Source organism: Chaetura pelagica, unplaced genomic scaffold (genome assembly GCF_000747805.2).
Source record: "Chaetura pelagica isolate M959 unplaced genomic scaffold, ChaPel_1.0 scaffold2, whole genome shotgun sequence".
NCBI classification, from domain to species: domain Eukaryota; kingdom Metazoa; phylum Chordata; class Aves; order Apodiformes; family Apodidae; genus Chaetura; species Chaetura pelagica.
In genome coordinates, this window is record NW_009952796.1 from 6,416,681 (window position 1) to 6,441,947 (window position 25,267).

The 25,267-nt window shown below is 37.0% G+C and overlaps 1 protein-coding gene across 4 annotated transcripts in view; it reads right to left on the reverse strand.

Annotated features, from left to right (window-relative positions):
* CDC42BPA (CDC42 binding protein kinase alpha (DMPK-like)) overlaps positions 1 to 24,896 on the reverse strand; it is a 199,915-nt gene extending 175,019 nt beyond the window's left edge. For 3 of the 4 annotated variants that reach the window (XM_009994784.1, XM_009994783.1, XM_009994786.1), the window contains exon 1: positions 24,701 to 24,896. In XM_009994784.1, coding sequence (XP_009993086.1) covers positions 24,701 to 24,896 — 196 coding nt within the window. The remainder of the gene's footprint in view (positions 1 to 24,700) is intronic. The other variant, XM_009994785.1, reaches the window with a different exon arrangement.
* Positions 24,897 to 25,267: the final 371 nt, after the last annotated feature.

Genomic DNA, 25,267 nt, shown 5'->3' on the forward strand with positions numbered 1-25,267 from the left:
CTGTCCCACCATGTCTCTGTTATTGCTACCAGATCATAACTCTTAGCCTGCACACTGACCTCTAACTCTTCCTGCTTATTCCCCATGCTGCATGCATTAGCACACAGGCATTTCAGGAAGCAAACAGAGCAGACTAGTGGGACCAAATCCTCCTTAGACCACCTGCCTTTGGGCCCTGGTATGTTCCTCTTGGGCTTGTCCCTAACAGAGCCAGTTTTCTCCCCTCCCCCCTTCACATCTAGTTTAAAGCTCTCTCGATGAGCCCTGCTAAGTCCTGCCCCAAAAGCCTCTTCCCCCTCTGGGACAGGTGCATCCCACCTGCCACCATCAGGCCAGGTGTCTCATATATCAGCCCATGATCAAAAAAACCAAAACCCTGTCTTTGGCACCAGTCTCTTAGCCATTCGTTGACCTGTAAACTCTTCCTATTTACCTCCCCACCCATTCTTGCAGGAGGAATGGAGGCAAACACTACTTGTGCTCCAGACCCCCTAACTAGCCGTCCCAGGGCTCTGAAGTCACTCTTCATTGCCCTTACATTTCTTGTAATAATTTTTTCACTGCCAACCTGAAAAATCAGCAGCGGGTAGTAATCAGAGGACTCTACAAGATTAGGGAGTTTCCTTTTAACATCTCTAATCAGAGCCCCAGGGAGGCAACAGACCTCCCTGTGGGATGGGTCCGGTCGACAGATGGGCCCTTCTGTTCCCCTCAGAAGGGAGTCACCCACCACAATTACTTTCCTTTCCTTCTTGATTGAAGAAGTCCTAAGGACTCAGGGTGACTGATGAGTCCTAGGTGTTTTGCTAGATAAGTCTACCCCTCCAAGTTAATTTTCCTGTTCCTGAATTTCCAAGGCCTCATATCTATTCTTCAAGGGCAACTGGGAGGGTGGAGGGGGTTGGGAGGGCCTTTTCTTGCTTCTCCGAGGTGGGACCTCCCTCCATTCCTTCATGTGTCTTAAGTCCTCTCCTTCTGTCTGGTGACAGGAAGGGAGGGGATCCATCTCTTTCTCAACCTCTTCCATCTGCCTCTGCCTCAGGGTACGACTCCACCAATCTATTTCACTCTCACATTCTCTAATGGTTCTTAGTCTTTCAGCCTCCTCTGTCAGTTTAACCACCTGCCTGAGGAGATCATTTACTTGTTCACACCGCATACATGCAGTGTCACTGGCTCCCTCCGGTACCAGTGCCAGGCTCAGGCATTCACTGCAGCCAGAGACCTGCAGGCTGCATGCCTGCTTGGAAGCTCCGTCTGAGTTCCCACATTCTTTTTCACTACGGTTTTTGGGCACGCTGTGACCATGATATATCTAGCTTTGACCCAAATTCAGGAGACACATGCTTAAGTACATACTTACACTGAGGAAAGTGCTTCATGATGTTAAAAAAGGCAGTTACCGATTAAAGCTCATTTACACCTTTTCTTGAACAAATTTCATTTATAATTTAAGACCTTTTCTTCCTCTTCTCACCGGCCACAAATCTCACCAATCCGGAAGAAAATGATCTCTTCATTTTCTATATTAACAGGATACAACAACATCTAAAGATGGCTTTGTGCCAGACATTACATTAGACAACTGTTTCAGACCACGGCATAGCTATTACATTTTCAATGCTCAGTGCTGACAGGATTAAAAACAACAGTACTAAAAGAAATTGTTCTCCTCAGCAGGGTTTTCATGAAGACACCAGTTGTCAAAGCAAGTGCTAATTTGTATTTTCAAAACAACTATTCCAGTAAATACAGCAAATTCTTCTTTTATAATCCACAAATTCAGAATACTTTTTTATCTACTAAGACCAGTCGTGGAAAGGTAATCCCAGCTTTCTGCAGATACAAATTTCACATCCATGGTAAAGTCAAGATTGATCACTAATTATCGGAACAGACTACAAGCTTTTCACATCTATTTTCAGCATTTTCTCATTTAAAATTGATCTTTTTTAAAGTAAATTACTGAGCAGAAGGAAGGGGTTTTTGTGGTTGTTGTTTTAAATTCTTCATACTCTGCTCCCAATCAAAGAAGACTGACTTCTACCACTGCAAGCTAATTTTGCCTAATTTGTGAGTAAAACAGTAACAGAGTTCCCATGCTAAAACTTGTTCCAAAAGGAATTTAAATTCAACACACACACTTCATAGAAAAACAGGAAATGGCTTAATAGTTACTTAATACCTATCAGGTCTTGAACAGGTCAAACAAAAAGCTCCCTTACAGGTTCAGAAAATTGAAAACTAATGAAAAATCCAAACACATAGTGCTAATTTAAAAGTCACTTCTGTACCATTATGGCCCAGATGTAAATAGTTTTTCTCATCTGGTAAGAAAGTCAGGAAGAAGTCTGAGAAACACAGAAATGGTCTTAAAATTAATATAAATTGCTTCACAGTTCATCAGCTCTTGCTGTTTACAAGCAGGATATCACATAATGCAAAAGGGACATACCGGAGAATGGATGTGGCTCTGTATTTAATGACTGCTCAGATCCATAGTAACCAGGTGCTGCTTGGGCTAGCTGAAAAACAGTTTCTCCAGACTACCACTTACATTGCTTGACACAGGATCAACGTGTCACAAACTAGTCCTACAAACACCAACACCGCTGTCAGCCAGAATCAGACAGGTGCATTTGAGAGCTTATGCATTCGCAGCTAGGCAGCTTCACCCCATTGCTGTTTTCTAACACGAAGGTGGACAATGGACAGTGTTTAGTGATTACCACTGCTGCTTAAACTGCACCTGAAGAACAGCTGTTTATCTCCTTCAAGAAAAAAGGGCAGCACAGAGAGAAGCACACAACAGCCCAGACCCAACACAAAATATTTGTACAGTATGTAGTTCAGTTCAGTTCAGTTCAGGGGCAAACAAAGCCCCTTCATGGCCCAAAAAATTACCTTTCAAACTCTCTGGCTTTGCAAGATTGAAAGCAACACTTATAAACTTTAATCTTATATATAATGACCTAAAACCCAAATGTTCAAAGTTGGTTCCACAATATTGAAGTAATTTTCAACTAGAACTGAAAAGCATCATAAGGGGGAAAGGATGAGGAGGGGACAAAATAAAAAGAGGAACATGTCTTCTACTGGAATTAATGACACATTTTTGTTATGATTCTACATCCAGTTACAATTCTACCGTTCTTTTGCACCATAGGATAAAAAATACGGCAATGTGCAAAGAGTAACACCACCTAGTTTCAGTGCTAGTTATCTTGACCTGTACTCTTCTACTTGCCTAATTACAAATGTATGAAGGGATCATTAATCTAATTTAACCCAACTTTAACCCTGGTTCTTGGCTACTTCTTGCCATTTTCACCTGTAAAGGAGCACCAGGTATCTGTGGGGAGGCTGCAGGGCAGTCTCTGTGAGGGGAGGTCAGGACTATCCTGCACCAGTCAGGGCGGGTCCCACCACAGGGCCCAGCCCAGACCCTTGCCTTGGCAGTGGCACCTGAGTGGAAGCCTGCTTTAAGAAAATGGTGAACTACCAGTAAGAGAGATGAGTGAGGAAAAAAGTGAGAGAAATGGCAGTGGGCCAGGCTTCCAAATCGAGAGACATCCATTAAGGTAACTAAAATAAACCCAAGTAAACCAAACCTCAAACACTTAACTACTTCCTCTCTGGAACCCCACAAATTCTACTTAGCTGCGATCTATTTATGGAAAGCTATATGCCTCTAGCATCCCACTCACAAGACTAGAATAACTTCAGAAACAAAATTAAGAATGATCGTGTCTTCCTGAAACAGAAATCACTCACAGAAACGTGAAGTATTTGGAATTGCATTTCAACCCTACAGAATGACTTTTCTGAATTAAAAAAAATATGCCTTTTAAAATCTTTGCAACATCCTCCCTCAGCCTTTACCCACAATTTAAATTCCAAAACTGAAATATATTCATAAACGATCCAGATTTTAATTCACATAAATTATTGACTTTTTTTTTTTAAACTTTCAGAAATACTAAGAAAATGCATGATAAAATCCAGCTGAGAGTGTCTTGCAAAAAAAGTCACCAAAATACCTAGACATTCACATAACTAATTATCTTGCAGACTTTCTCTGTATAAAAATATTAGTTTAGAAATATATCTATTAAAAAATATTCTCAAAATATCTAATTCCTATTTTATCTGAATCGATTGGAAGCAGCTATTAAACTCACACATTTTTTCATATTTTAATACTTATTTTTACACTGGATCATGCTTTGTTCTCACACACCTGTCCATTTACCTAATAATGCCCGAAAGATTTTTAAATAAAAAGTATTAGAAACTGAGTATGTACAACTGTTCCATTAGAAACTGACTACTTGAAAAAAAAAGTCATTTGTCTTTTTTAGAGCAGCTAAAAAATAAATTTATCTCAAAAACAATTTTTAAAAATTACTTCATTAACAAGCTTTGCATGATACTGCAGCCATATCTGCACACACAGACTGACTTTTGTAAATATTATGAATTGTGCAATGACACAGTATCTTCCTAAAGTCAGAAGTTCTGTAAAAGTCTATTAAAGAACCTGTCTTTTGCACATAGGCATGGGAGCTGGAAAAAACTGAATCAAAAAACCCAACACACTTTCTATTTCATATCACGCCTACTGACATTATTTTATGAAAACTTCGTTTTCTAGAGTTTGAAATAATCAAAATTGCTCCTTAAAAATATAAAATAATCAAAGTCTTTCCTTAAAACAACATTTTTCTTATAAAATATCAATACCAACATGATTACTGCATCTCATTGTTACAGCTGCATGAGATCAACAATGAAGATTGGACAAGCCGCAGGGTTTCTTCAGTGCTTACTTCAGGAGCAGTCAAAATGTGGATGAATACCTCGGGTAGCTCTTTGGTAACAGCAAAACATGATCATGAGTATTTTGCTTTTGTTCTTAAGAACATAAATGTTCAACTTAAAGGATTATTTTCAATACAAGCTCTACTGTTTACCTACAAAGAGTTAAGAAGTTCACAATAGTTAAAAACATTTACTACATTTGAATACATCAACAGATAATACACACTATCTTCTAAAGAAATGCTGAGACTTCTAAACTATTTCAGGGTTTTTTTGGATTCTGTTACTGTGTCACTACTCACATTTCCACTTGAAATGGGCTTGTAGCCAGTAAAGAAAAACAAAGTAGCACTTCAGGGCATGCTCCAGTGGGCATGATGGATTTTTCAGGATTGTGTGTGGTGTTCGTGGTTTTGTGGGATGTGCAGTTGTGGCTTTATGCTGTTTTGGTTTTTTGTTTGTTCATATTTTATTTATTTTCCCCTGGGTGGACAGTTGGACTCAGAGATCTCAGAGGTCTTTTCCAACCACAATGATTCTGTGACTCTGTGACTGTGAAATACCTTTACTTGAGGTGGTAAGCATGAATGTGTTTGTAGATTAGATCCCTGACACAGAATTAAGCAGGCAGCAACACTGCACAACACTGCATATAAACTTCTGCTTAGAAGGTGAGTATTGTGCAGCCAAAAATGATTTAGCAGCTCTGAAGTACAATTTAGTTTTTCTGTATGCATATAGTTGCCCCACGAATACAGGGTACACAGGCCATGACCCAGCCTCTCCCAGTGTTACCTCTAAGCATCACTCCCTGGAAAACCCAACAGGTTAATTTTAATTAGTTCTAAGGACCCTTTGTTCCCCTGAAACTATCAACATAAAGGGTTATAAGAGATACCCAGATTAAATTACTAGTTTATGGATTTCAATACTAAACATTGTATCTCACATCAATTCTTCAAAGTGCATCAGATACTATAGTTAAGGAAGTCTTGAGACTCCTAAAAAGCACGTATCCACTGTTGCCCACATTTTCCAACTAAAAAACAGAGAAAGCATGTACCAGGAATTTGATTAGAACCAAACATGAGGACTGATACTGCCATAGAACACTGCAGAAAATAAAATACAAGGCTCTATCAGTTCTGTTCTCTTTTAGATAAATCTGATATGGTAAGCCTACACTATTAAAATTCACTCTTACAAGAGAGTCTATTAAGAAGGTCCTGCAGATACTTTCCCATATCCTGCACATCTACTGGTGCGACTAAACAGAAGTATTCCTTTTCCAGGTTCCAGAATACTTCTATGGAAGCAGCTGGAAAATATGATCAGAAAAAATTTACTAATCTGTCAATAAAATCTGTGTAATTTTCTTATCTAGATCTGCTAAGTGATTTTTATCATTCTGAATAAATTAGCAAGGTTCAACAGAGCTGGAATTGAAGAACTGACTTCCTTCCCTACTGGCTTAAGCACATTACTTTAACCAAGTAAATATCTGGCAACTGTACCTTCTACAATCATCCCTCCCTCAAATGAACAAGAAAAAAAAATACTTTGGACTAGGGCTTTAAGTTTGAAAACCTTAGGGTTTTCAAAGTACAACAGCATCAAATGCAAAGTGTTGATAAGGCAAACTGACAGATGCACTACACAAAAGCTGAATTACACTCTCCTAAAGCTTGAGAGAAGTATATGACAGAAAGCTTCTAACTAAGGCAAACAGGATCCCTCTCTGGAAGACTTTAAATACAGTTACATACTCTCGGTGCAGCTACAGGAATTTTAAACATACAGTCTAAAATGCATACCCCAAAATCTTATTTTAGGCACTATACATCCACTCCTTAGCTATCTACAAAACAAAGTAACACTGAGACTAAGCCAAACAAAACTTGTCACCACTTCTTTTATATAGATTTTCCTTTTCCTCATCTATCAGGAGCTTCATCACACCTTGTTACAATTCAGAAAAATTCTACCCATCTTGTCCAAAACAGAAGTTGTTCTCAAAAATAATGAGCTATGGTTCAGAGAAACTAATTGTCCTGATAAACAAAAGCTGCAACAATAAAGTAGGCAGAATAAATATATTATTATTTCCATGCATGCCTTATAACGTACAATTTAAAAACCAAATGCTCTGTTAAAAACAAAACCACAAAAATAAAATTGTGACTGGACAAAGATGGGTCAAAGGAAAACAAGAAGGGGCTAAGACACAGGATAGTGACAAACTGAAGGGCAGGGACAGAAAAACAAAGTCACTCTAAGACTTTTTCAATGCTCAGATAGGATATATTCAGGCGATTCCTGAAAACGGTACTTACTTATTCTATTTAATTCTCACAAAATCTGTTATATGCGTTCTTTATGGCAAGATCTTAAAAACATCACCTTTGAAATGAACTTTTCAAGAGCAGTTGGGATATAATAAATGAAAGAAAAAGTAGTCATCCAATACTAACCAGTAATTTTACAATTCCATATACAATCTTCTAAGAGCACATAGCATTAGATAGACCTTTATACAGTTTGAAGCAGAGCTCCAACTTATTTCAATGACAGCTGAGACTTCTCAGTATCTCTTCTCATCAAGCTACAGACAGTTAACTAACTGATCCATATGGTGATGAATGCACAATTAGTGGCTACATAAAAAACAAGCAGTTAATACACAGCAACACATAAAAAAAAAACCACACAAAAAAAAAACCCTCCCCCCCAAAAAAACAAAACAAAACAAAAAACCAGCAACCCACACAAGTCTGTAGTAGTCAGCAAGACAATAAACATAATTCACTTTCAAGTTGATCCTAAACCAATTTCTACCAGTCCTCTGAAGTGGACACTCCCAGGCTGACACCTGGCAGAACCCTGGGAAGGTGCATCGAACATCCCTCCTTCTTTTCCCTGCAGCATGCTTAAAACAAGATGTGTTCATGGACTCTGCAGAGAATGGCTCCCTGCAGCTCATCCTTCCTGGCTTCTGATGCTTCATAAGCTATGCTCAAGTGGCCACAAATAAAGAAAAGTATAGAAAGCAACATCATTAACCTGCAAAGTGATTACCAGAAAGACTGTAATCTGGAATGCATCTTACCTTCCCATTTAAGAGTGAAGTACAACATGGAATATTTCGGCTACAGCTGTAAGTGATACTCACATTTCATTTCCTTCAGACTAGGAGTTCTCTGACCTTTAATGCAAAACCAGAATTAGCTCAAGCTTTTATGCAGCCAAATTACTTCATAGATTCACAAATGTAAGTGTAAATTACATGTAAATTTCTTCCTAACACCAACATTGCCATTCCTTGCTCTCTCTTTACACCATCAGGATCTGGTATTGTACTTCTGGGAAAGAGGTAAATAAAAACCTCCTGACTACTCAACAGGCTGCAATTACACAATATATCTTCAACTTCTTCAGCTAGCCTTGCTGCTATCTCACCCTACAACCAGTTCACTGCCCTCAGGTGTGCAGGTGTCAAACTATGGAGCTGAGCTGTAAATCTTTATCACTGAAACAACAACCAAGAGGCTGGGCAAAAATGTTCAATATCCATTGAGTGTTGCAGGATCCTACTTCCACAAGTACTTTTAAAACAGGAGCTAATACCAAGCAAAAAAGCAGTAGCATATTGATTTATTAGGCCTTGCATTTCCAAATGACAGGTAGGACGGCTCCTGGTCTTACTAGAGGAATGTTTGAGATTACATTTGCCAGGCAGTGGGCATGCTTTCACATATAACACAAACTCCTCAAATTCAGGAGAAAGGGCATCCCAGCCCAACCTGCTCAAAAGCATTCCTTGTATGCTGTGCAAGTTGTACTCCATGCATGAAACACTTCACTCCTACACTTGGAACAATTCCAGGAACTAGGTAAGCAAGATTTGGTCCTACATGTTCTGTCACTAACTTGAAAGCATTCAAAAGCAGGCAGGGTAAGTACACCAGGGGAACAGAGGCACATTTAGGTCACATCAAAATGCAAAGGTGTAAGAATAACTCATAACTCTCAGCAAACATTAGAAGATGGTTCTGAGCCACCACCTAGGTGTTCTGTGCTTGTGCAGAACCTAAGCAGAGGACAGTGACATGAACACAATCAGAAGGCCAGTGCTTTGCTTTAGCACTGAAATGGTGATGGATCAAATTTTCTTTTCATGGTAAGGTTTCCTTTCTGAGCTATCAGGCATGAAAGAAACAGGAAAGAAAAATTAGCACATTAAGTTTCCTTGCATTTGCTTTTTTCTTTACATTGTGAATAATAAAAAAATAAATTATTAATGGATTACTTCAAGTATTAAAGCTTTGAATCCTAACTACTCTTCTCAGCTAATAAGCCCAAAAATTATACACAGTATGCAACTAATAAAATCACAAGAGAAAAACATGCCTCTTTTTCCAGAGTAACCATATGCAGTACCATTTCTGAGGAAATAAACTGACCCACAGGAAAAATTTTATCCTACTTGGTGCAGAAAACTACCTTAAAACAAGTTATTTTGACTGTGCTAACAAAGCCTAGAAGATTCACAAGCACAAATCAGCTACTGTTAAAGGCACAAGAACCAAGAGGGAAGAAGTATTCAAACAGATGAGTAAAGGAATTACCTTCCATTTAATCCACAGCTCATCTACTACAATACTGAGCTCACAAAATGGAAGGAAATTACTATACTAATATTACATTAAAGAAAGCTTCTGCTGTTTAGAAGAGGGACAGGACCCCAGAACTTTGAGGATAACACTCAGTTCTTCTGCACAAGCTAGAATTTAGCTCAAGAAATCAGCCGATAACTGGCTATAAAGCCAGTGTATAAACACTTCCTTAACATAGCTCAGAGACTCAGATATATTCATCAGCAGATAACACAAAGAATAAAAACATTCAGCAGAAGATAAGTGCATTATTTAGAAGCAGGAAAACCACAAATTAGCTATTGCAGCTCTCCAAAACTAATACTGATGTAGGATCTGCTTTTGCACTAGCTTGAACTTCATTCAGATGTTACCGTTCCATACCAAAATAAAATGTTTGAAATCCACTAGTGTTCTGGCTGCCTTTGATTTTCGACAGGTCTGAATGACTATCCATTACTTCAGATGCCATGTGCTCAGGTAGAGATATAGTATTTTGTTGGGTTTTTTTCCAAGAAATATTACTTCAAACAATCAAAACATTCATTTAAAGTTACTCTTTTATCTACTCATCTTATAGAAGCCAAGTCAGTGAAACATAGGATGGTTTAGGCTGGAACGGACCTTGAAGATCATCTAGTTCCAACACCCCTGCATAAGCAGGGACACCTCCCACTAGACCAGGTTGCTCAGAGCCCCACTTGAACACTTTCAGGGAGGGGGCATCCACAACTTTTCTGGGCAGCCTGTTCCAGTGTCTCACCAAATTAATAGTAAAGCATTTCCTCTGAATATCTCATCTAAATCTACTCTCTCTCAGCTTGAAACCATTCCCTCTGCTCATATGACTCCATGCCCTCATAAAACATCCCTCCCCAGCTTTTCTGTAGCCCCTTCAGGTACTGGAAGGCTTCTATAAGGTCTCCCTTATATAAGGCCTTCCCTTCTCCAGGCTGAACAACTCCAGCACTCCCAGTCTGTCTTCATAGAACATATGCTCCAGCCCTCTGATCATCTTCGTGGCTCTCCTCTGGACTTGCCCCAGGAGCTCCACATCCTTCTAAAGTCCAGACTAAAAACCCCAAATTCCACTCTCCACAGACTAGCAAGAAAACAAATTCATTTTAGTGAAGCCTATCACCTCAGAGCACAAATTAATTCACAACTTTTCAAAGTTGACTGCGAAAGAAAGAATAGCAGGTATGTTTCTGAAGTCCTACTGTATTGAATAAAAAATGAGAACTCTGAATCACTGTCTATTTACAAGTATTTTGCAACAGTAAAGGAACAGGAACTCCTTCCCCATGTCCAGAAAGTAGGGGTGGCTATGGCAGTACACCATAGAAGGCAAATTCCAACCCTTGCCATACTTCTGCTGAACTCAGAGAAAGTCCATACCCATTTTACAATTCCTCTGTTCCAGGTATATCATAAATAACTACCTTCAGAAACTTCAAGAACTTTTGCCATTTGAATCTGGCTGAGTGAAAAGACAAATTACAATGATCTGCACAAAATGCTTCTGCAGAAACAAAACACAAAATAAATGCAAATTATAATGGAACAGTGAAATAATTTAAAATATCCTTATTAAACAAATCATCCTCTAAAATAAATTATTATTTCTAATGCAAGCATTATGTATAACATATATTACACTGTGCCTGGGAGATGACTGCTATCTGCAAAGTAGTATCTAATGAACAGTTCTTGAATTTTTCTTCTGCAGTTCTATTTAAAAAGGAAAAACAGCATTTCTCTTCTGGCATTATGTTGTGACTAAGTCGCTGAAAAAAAACAGACTGACTGATAAAGCAAATTCAGGGCACCCTACAGAACATGTTCTTAATCACAAAACATCAAAACTATTTTAAAATGTTGAGCATCCATTCTTAATGGAAACTGAGTTTTACTTAGCACATTGCTTTAAATTAAATTCCTCCCCAGGCAGTTCAAAGTGCAGTTCGAAAAGGCAGGAAGCAGATACTCAGGAAGAACAGGCAGAGAAAAAGGAGGCGTGGAGGGGCAGGGAGGGGGCATTTCCTGATCCACAAAAGTAACCGTACTGTGAAATCGCATAACTGTTTTTTACTGCTGACCTGTCTCATCCTTCAGTTACAACTAACTCTTTTGAGCAATACCTATGCGCACAAAGCTTTTCAGGAGATAATTTCCAATGCTATCTGGAGAATATAACCACGAGTTTCTGGTTCTCTCTTGTTATATTTGACTTCCTGAGAGCATACAAATTTTTATGAGAAAAGTTTCCAGTGTGGCGATGTTATGTACAAATTTGTTCTCTCTGAACTGAAATTTGCAACTCAACAGTTACTTGCTCCAACACCACCACCGAAGTCCACTCAAGCTAAGCAAGTTCCACACACAGTAGCAGTCACTGTAGATGCATCTCCTAAAGATTAAGTATGAGATGAGATTTAAAAATACACGTGACACTTTATATGAGATATTTAGACACTGGGAAAACTTTTCTCAAACACCAGTGGCGTGCATGTACTTAGTGGAGCTGCAGGAGTGATTTTGAAACAGGGAGGTACAAACTGCTGTATGAGGTAGAAGTTGTTTAATTTTCATGGAGGTCCAAGTTCACGTACATAAACAGCTGCTCAAAACACAACCCTGGCAAGCATCCACATGAGCATTGCAGAAAAGAGTATTTCCCTTATGAGAAGTAAAAGAATTGCTACAGCTCTGAATTGTACAACACTAAAGTTATAGGAGAGAGAGGAAAGAAGACATCACAGCAACAAGATCACAGAAATAAGATTCCAAACCACCTCAAGTAACAGACACCAAGAAAAAGCATACCCAAACAGCAGACTGACAATTTAAGCAAATAGATAAAGGACTTAAACACACAGAAGCTACAAACCACTGATACCTTCAGGAATTTCTACAGCAAATATGACCAAAACCTTGGAAAAAAAAAAAAATTGAAGAAACATTCACATGTTAGAAACTGCTTTTCCACTGAATTTTTTTATGGCCTTCAACAAGTCACAGCTCTGCCTCCATTTCTTCACAGAGATATTTAAGATTATAATATCCACCCACTTTTACCAAACAAATGTCTAAGTCACTATAAACAAGGACGCAGTATCATTGAAAATTACTTTCTCACCAGGAATCCTACAATTGCAAGAAAATAAAATAACATTTACAACCTTCCCAACCTGGAAAAAACCCACAGACACCACAGGTATCAGTGAATTAATGTCATGCTTATCTCCATTAAATGAGAGCAGAATGTGGATTGCAAAAGCTTTCTTCTTCCTATGAGACTGCCATCACAGTTTTGACTAGCAGCTGTCAAGTCAGAGCCTACTACCAAAAGTCTGTGTAGGTTTCTTGTAAAAAAACCCAACAAACACAAAAAAAACCCAAGTGTTATCCTAGACATGTAATTTATATCTGTGTATGTATATAGTCTTCCAAATACAGCATCTGAATTACTATTTAATTATTTTACACATATTCATTCATCTTTAAAGACATACAGATGAATGCATCCCCAATTGGACATCTAAACTTGTGAAGTCTTGACACACCACCTATGCCTGGGAAATGTGCCTTTCACTGGAAAAGCCTGCTTTTCTCTCAAAGAGAAAAAAATAGAAGAGAAAAATAGAACCTAAGTCCTCAAATGCCAGGCATAGAAGAATATGGTACAAGATGGACACTAAGGCAGAAAGAAAGGAGAGAATCTTGGTTTATTTGTCAAGTCCTAGACTGAAATTGAAGGCTCAAAATCTCTGCAAATAATACACTTATAGACTTCAAATACTGGTCATCTTCCAATACTCTAAGCAGAAAGGACATCAACTATGATACAATGCAGAAGAGCTACATTGTTTTTATAAACACGCACACAAAGGACTCCAAGCCCTGTTTATGCTTAACTCAAACGTGCAGTTTGACATGCTTGACCTGGCTTCTCTTGAAACTACTTAAAATTCTGACACAAGCTTTTGGAAGGATGGTGGTAGAGGTGTTACTGAAAACAGCGATCAGTGTATCAAGAAGAAATCCTCATAGCTTTGCCAAATTTACTTCATTTACCACCTTCCATCTCCTACAAATTTCCTCCACTACTTCCCATAGGAAATGGTTCTGTATCCCTGACACTGGAACAGTGTGAAGAAGGACCTTCACACCCTGTCACTATAGGAATGTATAATTTCGCGGGGGGGGGGGATACAGAAAGAACTAGAGAAGATAAATTGAAAATCTAGAGTAAAAGCAGAAACAAATAATAGTCTAACATTAGCAAAAGTATCACAAAAATCTATCAGTCACCAAGTTTTCCTTATTGCTTTAGAATCAGGAGGATAACATCAAATCTACTTTCTTTTACTAAAGAAGATACTTGCCCTGAACAAGTGAATTAATCTGATCTAACCAGATCCAATATTGACTTACTAGAGAAAGTAGACTCCTTAAACTGGAAAAGAAGAAAAAGAAAAAAAACATATAAAAGGAAATTCCCCAAAGCTGGAATCCCTTTCTGAAGTGAAAGGCATGAGGTAAGAAACCGTGGCTCCTTTAGAGAAAAAATAACTCCTAAGTTTAAAAAATGTTTTAATTTTGCTGAATATGTGCACTCATCACTAAGAATGGCCAACTAACATTTTACTTCTTATTTAAAATGGACGGGAGGGAAAATAATTCTTAAAAAAATCACTAGATCACATAGAAAAAAATTAGATACATTTAATAATCATGTGACAGTCTAATGTCATTATAAGATTTTAATGCCACAAATCCAGCATGTTTTAGAACTAAATGTATTGAGGCTTTAGAAACATTCAAAGCACAGCACAATACCACACAGATTTGGGGGTGCTTAAGAAGCTTTTGTAATTATAACTGTGATAATACATATGCTTAAATACATTTACTGACAACACAAATTTAATGACCAAAAAACCTTGATACTAGATTGTTCCCTTATGAATAAAACTTACTGGTGAACTTAAAGCAAATATTGAAGTACTAATGTCAATAATTTATTGGACAAGATTCTCATCTGTTGGTAGTGTCAAGGATCACAAGGTGAATGCAATATTGCCAGTAAACCGTAATGATTCCATGAAATAATTTTAGTTTTGCAGAAAAGGAGTACAAAAATTCACTAAGTGTAGCCAGACAGCAAATCAGCAACTCCTTGCTCCTGCTACACCCTTTTTTCCTCCCCAGAGAGTTAAAGCACTAGGCTACTATGGATAAGATCAGAAGACACTTCTGGTAAATCACCCAGAAAGATAGTTCTCAGGTGTTACCAGGAGCTCAGGCAGCATATACTCAAGGGCATATTTGTACAGATATTCACTGAAGTAGCTAAGAAACTATGTCACTAGAAGCAACTAGTTACCATATTGTTATCTCTCAAGTCAAAGTATTACTAGAGGATCAAGTTAATCAAGAAAGCCCAAGTTAACAAAATAATACCAACTGTGGTAATACGTATCCTGTACCGTTTTCTCTTTTTACAAGAGTGTATAGTGAGAGGACAAGGGGCAATGGTTTGAAGCTTAAAGACGAGAGATTCAGGTTGGACGTTAGGAAAAAAGTATTTTCTGTGAGGCTGGCGAGATGCTGGAACAGGATGCCCAGGGAGGTTGTGGATGTCCTCTCCCTGGAGGTCTTCAAGGCCAGATTGGACGGGGCCTTGAGCAACCTGGTATAGTGGGAGGTGTCCCTGCCCATGCAGAGGGTTGGAACCAGATGATCTGTAAGGCTTCTTCCAACCCTGGCCATTCTATGATTCTATGAATAGTAACTTAACTCTTAAATAGAGTTTGCTTTTTGAGTCTGGATTATAATTAATTGAGAAATTAAGTCACTCCTTATTTTCAGAAAAACAGGTAACACACAAATATAAAGAAAACGAAAGAGCCAGCCTACCAGGTACAGAAAAAGAAACATCTTTTGCTAGGCAAAGGTGGTTGCTGGCTATGAAGGTAAAAATAGTGAATATTGGAGATGGAGGGACACAAGAAAATAAAGCATTTTAGGACAGAAACAACACAGCTAAATTATTATGTTCTCTGTAAATTTCTATTTGCATAGGAAACAGCTTCTATGATTTCCTTTCAACGTATGAGATCACAGCAAAACCAAGTCTCTTTTGTGTCAGTCCCTACCAAAATTATAAGAGGATCCTTTTAAATTACCACCAAATAGAATGCCAAGTGTTTCCTAAAAGTTGGGGAAATAGAACAAAACCAATATTTCAAATATGTTAATGTAAGAATGCTTGTCTTTCAGTTACAAAACATACAAGGAAAACTGTCTAAAGACATTAAGTGATACTATGCCAAATATCACCAAACACAAACATACCAACACTTCATTTTTCCAAGGAATAGCCATCATCAAGCAGTTATTTTGAAGACTCATTATGAGAAATTTCCTCATTGCAGGGAAAGAAGTTTTGGTTGCTGTTATAGAAGCAAAAAAGGCTTACTGAATTTCTACATCAAATATCCATCAGAATAAGCTGGTAATGTCAATTTTTTATTTTTTTTTTCTGAAACGTTAGCTGCCTTTTATGTTACAGAAAATATGAGGCAGCCTTTAAACTTGGAGAACAGAAGCTACAGTCACTGAGGCCACTGAAGCCTGGGGTGTCACAGTCATAGCCCCCTCCTTTTGTACAAACACCAGTAGAATCTCTTCACACAACCAGATCAACAGATTTCAACACATTTTTGCAGAGTTAGTTTTTGACTGGATTATGTCCTTCTGCCCACGTAAGCACCAACAAAACAGAGCTCAGTGGATTTAACCAACCTTAAACCACCACCAAGTCAGGCCTCAACCAAGATAAAACCAGCAAGTTACAATTAAAATACCAACTTCTATTTCCTTCTCCTCTTGTTACTATGTATCCTGCAAAACATTCAAACAATACAATTCTTTATTTACAAAAGGCAATGTGGTAAAAGTGAAAGAACTTTAACAAGCCAGAGCAGCAAATATCTTGGGACTACGGTGTTCCCACAGCACAAGTGACAGTTCACAAACTACTCTGTATTCCTGTAACAAAAGTCATTGTGACCCTTCCCATCAATTCTATATTTTAGTTTTAGTTTTTTCTGTATTTTATCATTTAGTTAAAATGATAAAGCCATACCCTCACTTAAGTTAGACCACAGGGGTAAAACAGATCACAACTTCTAACTCACCGTCAGAGCAAAAAGCCCAAGGTTGCAGCTCTACAAGAGCTTATTAAAAAGTAGAAATTATTCATGTTAGTAAATCAACTGATATGTACTGGATCTAATAAGAAATACACAAGGCGTTACAAAAAAAAGCTGAGTGGATGCACCCGTAGGTAAAGCCTCTGTATATTTCTCACACAGGTGACAACATAATCTCTATGTTATGAACATGACTAACAAAATAATGAAAACTTGGGGATGACTGACACAAACCAAGAAAAAAAAAACAAACAAATACAGATCCAGAAATTAAGAATTTGGCCACAGAAAGATCAGGTCGACACAAGGATATCAACAAAGACAGAGACCCTAACTGGATGAAAAGCAACAGAATGGAAGCAGAGAAGAAGAGCAGGAGGCCTCCCCTTAGAGAAGGTAAGGGCATTAAAGTTTTGCTTTGGAATAACATTTGAAAAACACACAGAAAGGAAAGGAGGAAGAATTCAGAAATTGAGACCTTCACTGCAGGTAAGGACAACTCACAAACAGGACAGTCACACAAACTTAAAATAGGTTTTTAATAAAATAGGATTTTGTTTTAAAAGCCTAAAATAGGATTTTAAGATGAAACAAAGGAAACAGCAAGAGGAATACTTAAAAAAAAATAAAACCATAAACCCTAAACAAACAACAAAACAAAATAAGCCAAACAAAACAAAACAAAAACCTAAACCAAACAAAAAAACTCATCACTTTACACAGAGAAACTATTAATCTACTCTCCACTCAGAGAGCAATGTACTCCTGCATGCTCCTAAGCTAAGACAGAGTTGTCCAAGCCCAGACTTCCAGGACTGAAAGGAAATGGAATAAAACAGTGATAAAGTGTTGCTGGCCTAATCCATTTTGAAGGAAATGTGTTTATCGTTATTAACTTCTACAAATGGTTTTCCCCTCCCCTTTGGAAAGCTGCTCTAAACTCACCCAGTCTTCCTAGAAAAAGTATTATCATACATTTCTACTAAATCATGGAACAAAATATATTTAAAAGGTTGGGGTTTCCCCTCAAAATGGCCTACAAAATACTGCAGTTCATAAGATCCACAAGCTCCAGATCAAAACATTTTCAAAAAGGCACACTGAGAAGCTGTCCTCTAAGAATAAAAGAAACCTACAATATTGTGTAATAAAACCAATTTAAATCAAACTGGAAGTCTGGATACAGATAAAGAAGAATTATAAAACATGAAGTCTCAGGAGTCTGGATACACTTCATGTGGATTTTATCCACAGTGACCACTAGTAAACCTAATTAGGCTGTATTACTAGAAATAAAGCAAAGTGACCCATCTGAATAGAAGATTTTTGCAGTAATTATTAAGCCTAATGTCATGTTTAAACTATTTGAAATAAAAATCTTGTCATTAACAAAATAATATGACTGACCTAAATCACCTGCATTTTTTAAAGATTTCGGTCCACACTTGTAGCATTTCCAAGCTTATAAGCTTAATGAGGATTTTAGAAAAATGTTGAGGTAAGTTAGACAGAGTAGAACAAAATATTGTAGTTGTTCAGCCAGAAAAAGAAAATCAAATTAAACAAGTATAAATGCTTATGAAATGAATGCCTACTTTGCCAAAAGATAAAACTTAAGAATTTAGGAGTTGGGAGTTGGCCTTCCTTTTTAATTATCTCTCAGCTATCCACCGTACCTTTTAAATGAGGTTTTACAGCTTGGCAACAGAATCTAATTGCTTCTGGAAGTTTTCTGACCGAACGGAGGTGGCCATTTTTTGCAGTATAAAAGTAATCAGGGATGCTACAAAGGGGTCTGTATTTTGCTAAGGCACAATCAGGATAATTTATTGTGTCCACTTTCAGAAAATAATATGGGTAAAATAAATTCTGGGACAGTAGCCTGCATCTGGAAATTCTGTATTTGCAATTTATTCACAACAGAATTTCAAAAATAATACTGGTACTTGAATAACCAGGTATGACTCAGAAGTGAAATTACTTTTATTTGCTGCTGCTATTCAGAATTCAAGAACTGATCTATAAGCATAGGACAGTTTTTCTCGATCTTTGTAAAATTGATAAATAAATAAACCCCAAAATATAAAATACATTGGGTCAAATAAGCCAGTTGTTCATATAGCACAATATCTTTCTTTCAGTCAATTGTGAATTAATAATAAACTACAGGTTATAAAAGATTATGTTAGTAAAATTCAGGAGAGAAGGTCCAAAATATAAGGAAGACCTTTAATCAGGCATGCATACACACAGTGTCACAGGCTACACAGTAGTTAAGAATTCAAATACACTTTCAGTAGTACATCTTACAGTTATGATGATCCCATAAATAAACTACTGGATTAACCCTTTAACATGAAATGTTTTAGCAACAGGGAATTTACTGTGTTGTCATGAGTTTTATAATACTCACTGAGCAGACTAATTCATATAATCGTATTTCTCCATTTGTCCCCATTACACAAAAGCATGCTTGGAATTTCTGTGCAGAATAAAGGCATTCCTAAAATTCCTGAAAATGAAGTATTAGTTAGCTTTCTATCTAAGCAAGCTGTACTCCTGTGCAATAAAAAAAAACATGACCGCAGAAGTCAGCTTATATACACAAGCCGCAAAGCTTGTCATGCAGTCTCCGAATATCTCCAAACTTCCCCAGTCCAAAAGAACAGAACCAATCAAAAAGTACATCCTTACAAAACTTAGTTTTAAGTAAAAATAAGGTTAAAAAATTTGGTGTACTGTAAACATGTTCAGAAACAACAATGTTACAATGGGTTAATGCCTCACTCTACCAGAAACTGACTTTAACACTAATGCAAAACAAGAAGCATTAACTGAATGGTCTCACAGCTCATTTGATCACATCATCACTGTTTATTAACTTACAGTAGTAAGTTTCTTCTATACAAAACAAGAATCAAAGCTGAAATAAATCTGGGAGAGGTGACAATTCAAAAGGTACAGAGGTTAAACACAGAACAACCAAACAGTAAGGTCCAAACAGGACAGGCAACCATTCTCCTATCTATTTTCTTACATACTACTACTACTACTTATGATGATGCTAGTCTAAAACTGCATCTCTGTAAAAGCTGTTTACAGCTGTTCTGAAACATGGAGATTTGAAGGTTGTTTCGATTTTATAGCATTGAAGAACATCTCTCTCATCCTAATCAATAAAAAACATTTGATAGCTGCAACTGTAATGGAACCAACAGTGAAGTGTTATAAACAATGACAGAAATGTGTGTCAAGACTGCCACAATGACTTCTACATAGATGTATACCCATACTTCCATATACCTCAGTGGCAGGCAATAAAACAACTCACACTTAAAAATAGGCATATGCTTAATCCTGTTAAGCAGCCTTGACAAAGCAAGACGCTCGTTCTTGCCCAAAAATAATTTAATAACTGTTTTTGTGTATGTCAGTCAGCCCAAGAGGTGTTCCCAGTTACACAACTGTAATAAGAAAAAAACAACTTTAATTCCTAAAGTGTTCTTTTTCATAAATATATCTAGTGGGTTAGACAGTACTAAAAGTAAGGAGTACAAAGAGGTTGAGTGCCAAGCGTTTAGCTGCTGTCTCTGCTAAGAATAGGACCTAAACAAACTATTTTTTTAATAGTCTGTTCTAAATACAAAATACTTGCAACTAATAACTGAAAATGCCTCTGATTTCTTTCATGACCTAAAAGCAGATTAATCATGTAGAAGAGGTGCAGGAGTCTAGAGGCAAGATTTTGTTTTCTTTCATTACTAATATTTAAAATATTAAATATTTCTTTCATTACTAATATTTAAAAACAAGCTAACTTGAAAATTGGCTTACCATTTTTTCTCAGGAAAAAATGAGAGACCACCAGAAAAAACACAAAACCTCTCCACAACTTTGCCTTGAAAAATGGGTTTATGATGAGAGACATTTTTAATGGCCAGAAGAGATGCTTCACATGTTAATGACAGAAGTTTGAGATCAGTTATGACAGTCAGTCTATGATATCAGCACTGCATGAAGACCACAACATTCCAGTTCTGCTAGAACTGAAATGAGAATTTAGTCCACCTTCCAAAACCTCTTTTGGTAGAAAAAAGCCAACAATGTAAAAACCACTAAAGAATGGTTTACATTTTTTATGCAAAGGACAGATTAAATCACATGACTGACCTCACAATGCTATGGGTAGTGCCTTCCATCTTCACTCTCCACACATTTTTAAGGTTATTCTAGCTTGCTGTCAATGCATTCAAAATAACACTGTTCTAGGTTTGTTTTTTTTAAATCAATCCAAATCAGTGCCATTGTAAAAGTTTCCCCAGAACAAAAACATTTCTAAAAGCTTCTTTCTGTTGCTGTATTTTTCTTTGAAGTACGGCTTATCAGCCTTCATTGCCTCCTCAGATTTCTTGAGTCATTGTGGCAACTCATACACATGTAGAAAAGAAAAAGCAAAATGCTTGAAATTTTCAATAGATTTTACTGGTAAATTCCAGTTGCTATAATTAGACAGGCCCTTTTCTAAATCACAAATACAGCTATCAATAGAGATGAAAATAAAAACTAGCACCAAATACATAAAGCCAGCCAAAGCTGAACGTTCCATTTCCTTCCCGAGATCTCAAAATGTGCCCTGATTTAACCATCAGAACTCAAATACACCAGCTGTTTCCATGGTTGTCTTTGCATATAAAACAACAAAATAAATCAGCTTATTCTCATGTCACAAAATTAATAATGTATAAAAACAGGCAAAGTTCTCACTTTAAGCAAAAAAAAAAAAAAAGGATTTTAGAGGTAATGCAGATTCTAAATGACAAAATAATTAACCTGACACTTCAAACCAGTCTAATGTCATTTCAAGCACCTCAAAAAGACAGAAAACCTGAAAAATTCTAAACTCAGCTTCACATTGCAGAGGTCTTACTTTCTCCACTTGCTCAGTTAAACTTTTAACATCATACCAAAAGATGAGCAACCAGTTCAGATGCTCAACAGTTTGACCCTAATTAATTTTTTAATAAATTATATACCTAGATAACAAGTTCATAAAATAGACCCAAAAGACCCAAGGACTAGAACATGAAGCTTCTTAGATCTCCTAAATATAGCAGCAGTCACATGGCTGTCACTAAGACAACATTAGCTTTTCCATGCCAGAATACCTCCTAAACCTTTCCTCCAAAAAATTTAAATTGTGCTATGAAACATAACATGTAACAACTCAGACCTATAACAGCTAAAATAAAAATACACATCCATGTACACCCCCCACAAAACACCCACAAAACCAAACAGCAGCACCTCAAAACTGTACCACTGAAAAGAAAAAAAATCACTCATTGCTGTGCTCAAGTCAGTGACCACCAAAGAGCTATCTATTAGCTTTTCTGAAAAATAACTAACTATATTAATAAATCTTATTTGCTTCTAGAAAGTGTAACTGTAAAAAAGTAGTTTAAACTTAATGATGAACAGTTCTCAGAAGTATATTTATATTTTGCAATTTACAAACGCACAAACATACCAGTTCATATCATTCAAAGGCCACTTCCAATAATTTCAGATTGCACTCCTCATAAGAATAAAGCAAATTTGTGAATGCTAGACATGAACCTACAAAACATCTTTCCATGACAGAAACCAGCTGACACCAACCAAAGATATGCCATGCATTGATAGTAAAAATAAATTAATACAAAATATCTTACATGGTATATTGAAAACTAAGAGTGCTTTACATACAGCAGCTTTCAAAACTCCCTGCTGTAAAACTGGTAGTATTTTCCCTACTGTTCAAATAGGGTAGCTGAAATTAACCAATGCTGATGGAGACAGGGGCAGAGACTATGATTTCTGGCTGCCAGCCTTCCAATTCTGCCACTACTCAGCCCATCTCCGAATTTAAAACCACATATAACTTCTTTTTAATCAACCACTGGCATTGTTTCCCCTTTTAGGGAAAGGAATATGCAAGGTCAGGATTATAACACAGAAGAGTGTACCATTAGTAACTTTGCTGCACCGGAGCTGTGGGAGGAACACCACCTCTTTAAGAACCTGGTTTTGCCAACCCCCTGATCCCACCAGAAGTGTCACAGACAGCTCATTTTCACTAGGAAGGCTAGCATTCAAAAGAGAGAACTCCTGTGAGTGGTTCACGTCATTCACATAGATGCTACTTCCAATGGCAGATACTAGATAGAATCCAGTGCTCTTGCATTTCACCTCATGAAACCTCTTGAAAATACTCTCAGGGTAAAAGTCCAGATAGCAGAGCTAGAAGCAGAAAGAGGACTCTGACAATCCAGCCTTGAAAATGGGAGGAACGGTCACGTCTGAAGTTCAAGAGTCCTACTAAGATACAATTAGAGCATAAACAGCAGAGAACTAGCAGGAAAAACAAGCCTGCAAGAAACCTTATCCCAGCCTTTCCAAAACTGTGTATTATTTCCATCAGCAGCCTGTAAAGTTTGATATAGAAATTTTGGGGTACTGTCAGGCCTTGTAATGTTGCATTTATCCATCAACCAACCACCACTGAACATATAAGCATCTAATACAATGGGTCCCAAACATACCATTACTCTGATCATATTGATATGGTTAACTTTTCTTAATTATTATTTACAGTATATCAATCAGCTGGCTAGATCTGCTGCAGAAAGATAAGTTCCTGCATGCAAAACACCCTTGAAACCACCACATTTCCCCAGTCTTTCACAGCTTCTGTAGGCCACAGTGGCAGTTTGAAAGGAAAGTAATTAAAAGTACTTCTGAAGAATCTATTTCTCCCTTAGCTGGAATGCATTAGTTATAGCCTGCTCCTCTAGATAAAAAGAAAGCAAAGACCAGTGCAATATAAACAGTTCAAGAAACCTAATTACTGACTCAGATGTCTTTTAGATGTCAGTATGACTACAGTGAGGAGCAGGAAAATAAAACACAGGTATCAACCCCAAGTTGTTAGAACAGTTATCAAAACAATGTCTTTCCTCAGTGACTTCATTACGAAGAGCTCAACCAGGTAAATTACATGAGTGCTATGTGTTTCAAAAACGTGGGGTTTTTTAAATAAAAAAGGACTGATGATGTATTTATTACAAAGCACGTGTGTTAAATGGTTCTGCATATTAATGCAGATAAGCAGTGTGACTTTGAAGTCTGAAGGTCAGATACAGTAACCATTCTCACCAGGGTTCTTGAGTCAGACTGTATCTTCTGTTTTGCAGATATGTTTAGGAGGAATAAAAGTAATTAAAAAGAAAAAAATAGAGACAATCAGTTCTGTGACAACTTAGTAAGTAAGAACTGGAACATTATCATTCACCTGTTTTCACTTTAAAATCTGCAAATACCCCATGTCCCCAAAAGGAAGAAAGAAAATTAAATCGGTGTTGAGGAGACACACAATTTCATTCTGCTTTTCAACTTTTGATTTTTCTGATGAGGAAAATCTATCTAATGATGTGAGCAATTGTTTTATGTTAAAGAAGACAATGTAATTTTCTCCATTTTTCACAGACATTTCAAAACTGTATAATTTAAGACAGCAGAAGGATTTTCTTGTTGATCAACATCATATTGTAAAGCAGCATTGATTTGACTGCAGATGCAATTCAGAGGATTGTGTACTGATGTTTTTTCCAGACATCAGATATTTTCTCCCTCTATATTCCCAGCAACTCTACGATACACAACTGCTGGGCCTGACAGTAAACAAATATGCCTCATGTACTAGAGTCCAATTCATGTTAAAAAACAAATAAACTTAAAAAAAAAAATGTATGTTTTACATGCATACCTTAAAGACAAATAACCATATTGGTTATTTTTATTTTATTACATTTTTATATTTAAATAAACTACCATGTTTAAATACAGTAAAACTGATAACACCTCCCAGTAAAAATACTGAGTTATAAAACTCCCCTCTTACACAGAGACATTATACAAAGCGAACAGAACATCGATCAATGTACACCAAATAAACACATTCAAACTTACCCCACTCTAGATACTCAAGGATGTTCTTCTCTCTTCTCAGAGGGGAATTACTACATTCATCATAAAGGCAGATGAGTATATCCAGCAAGGTTTCCACACTGAAGCACTGCCCATTAGTCTGAGTTGGCCCATCCAAAATAAACTGTTCCAGCTGCTTCAAACGCACTTCTCCAGACATGGTTGTTTCAGTTTGCATTGGGATTCCTTTTTTAATTATTATTATTACTTTGCCAAAAAAAAAACCCAACAAAAATAAAACAAAATTTTAAAAAAATCGTTTGAGGGTTTTGTTCTTTAAAGAGAAGTCAACAGTTATTTTTAAAAAGTGTCAAACTGTGGCGGTGCTTAATTTCTAGACCACTTCGGTGTTCCCAGCCTCAAACTAAACCTTTGCAAGTTTCAGACACACACATATAGTGTGTATCTGTGTATGCATAAGTCCTAAGAGAACAAAATGCTTATCATAAAAAATGCGTATTACGCTTTTTTATTATTCTTTTTAATTTTTATTATACTTAGTAAAGAAGGAAAAAAAATATATGGCAAGTCCTCACGCTTTAATAATAA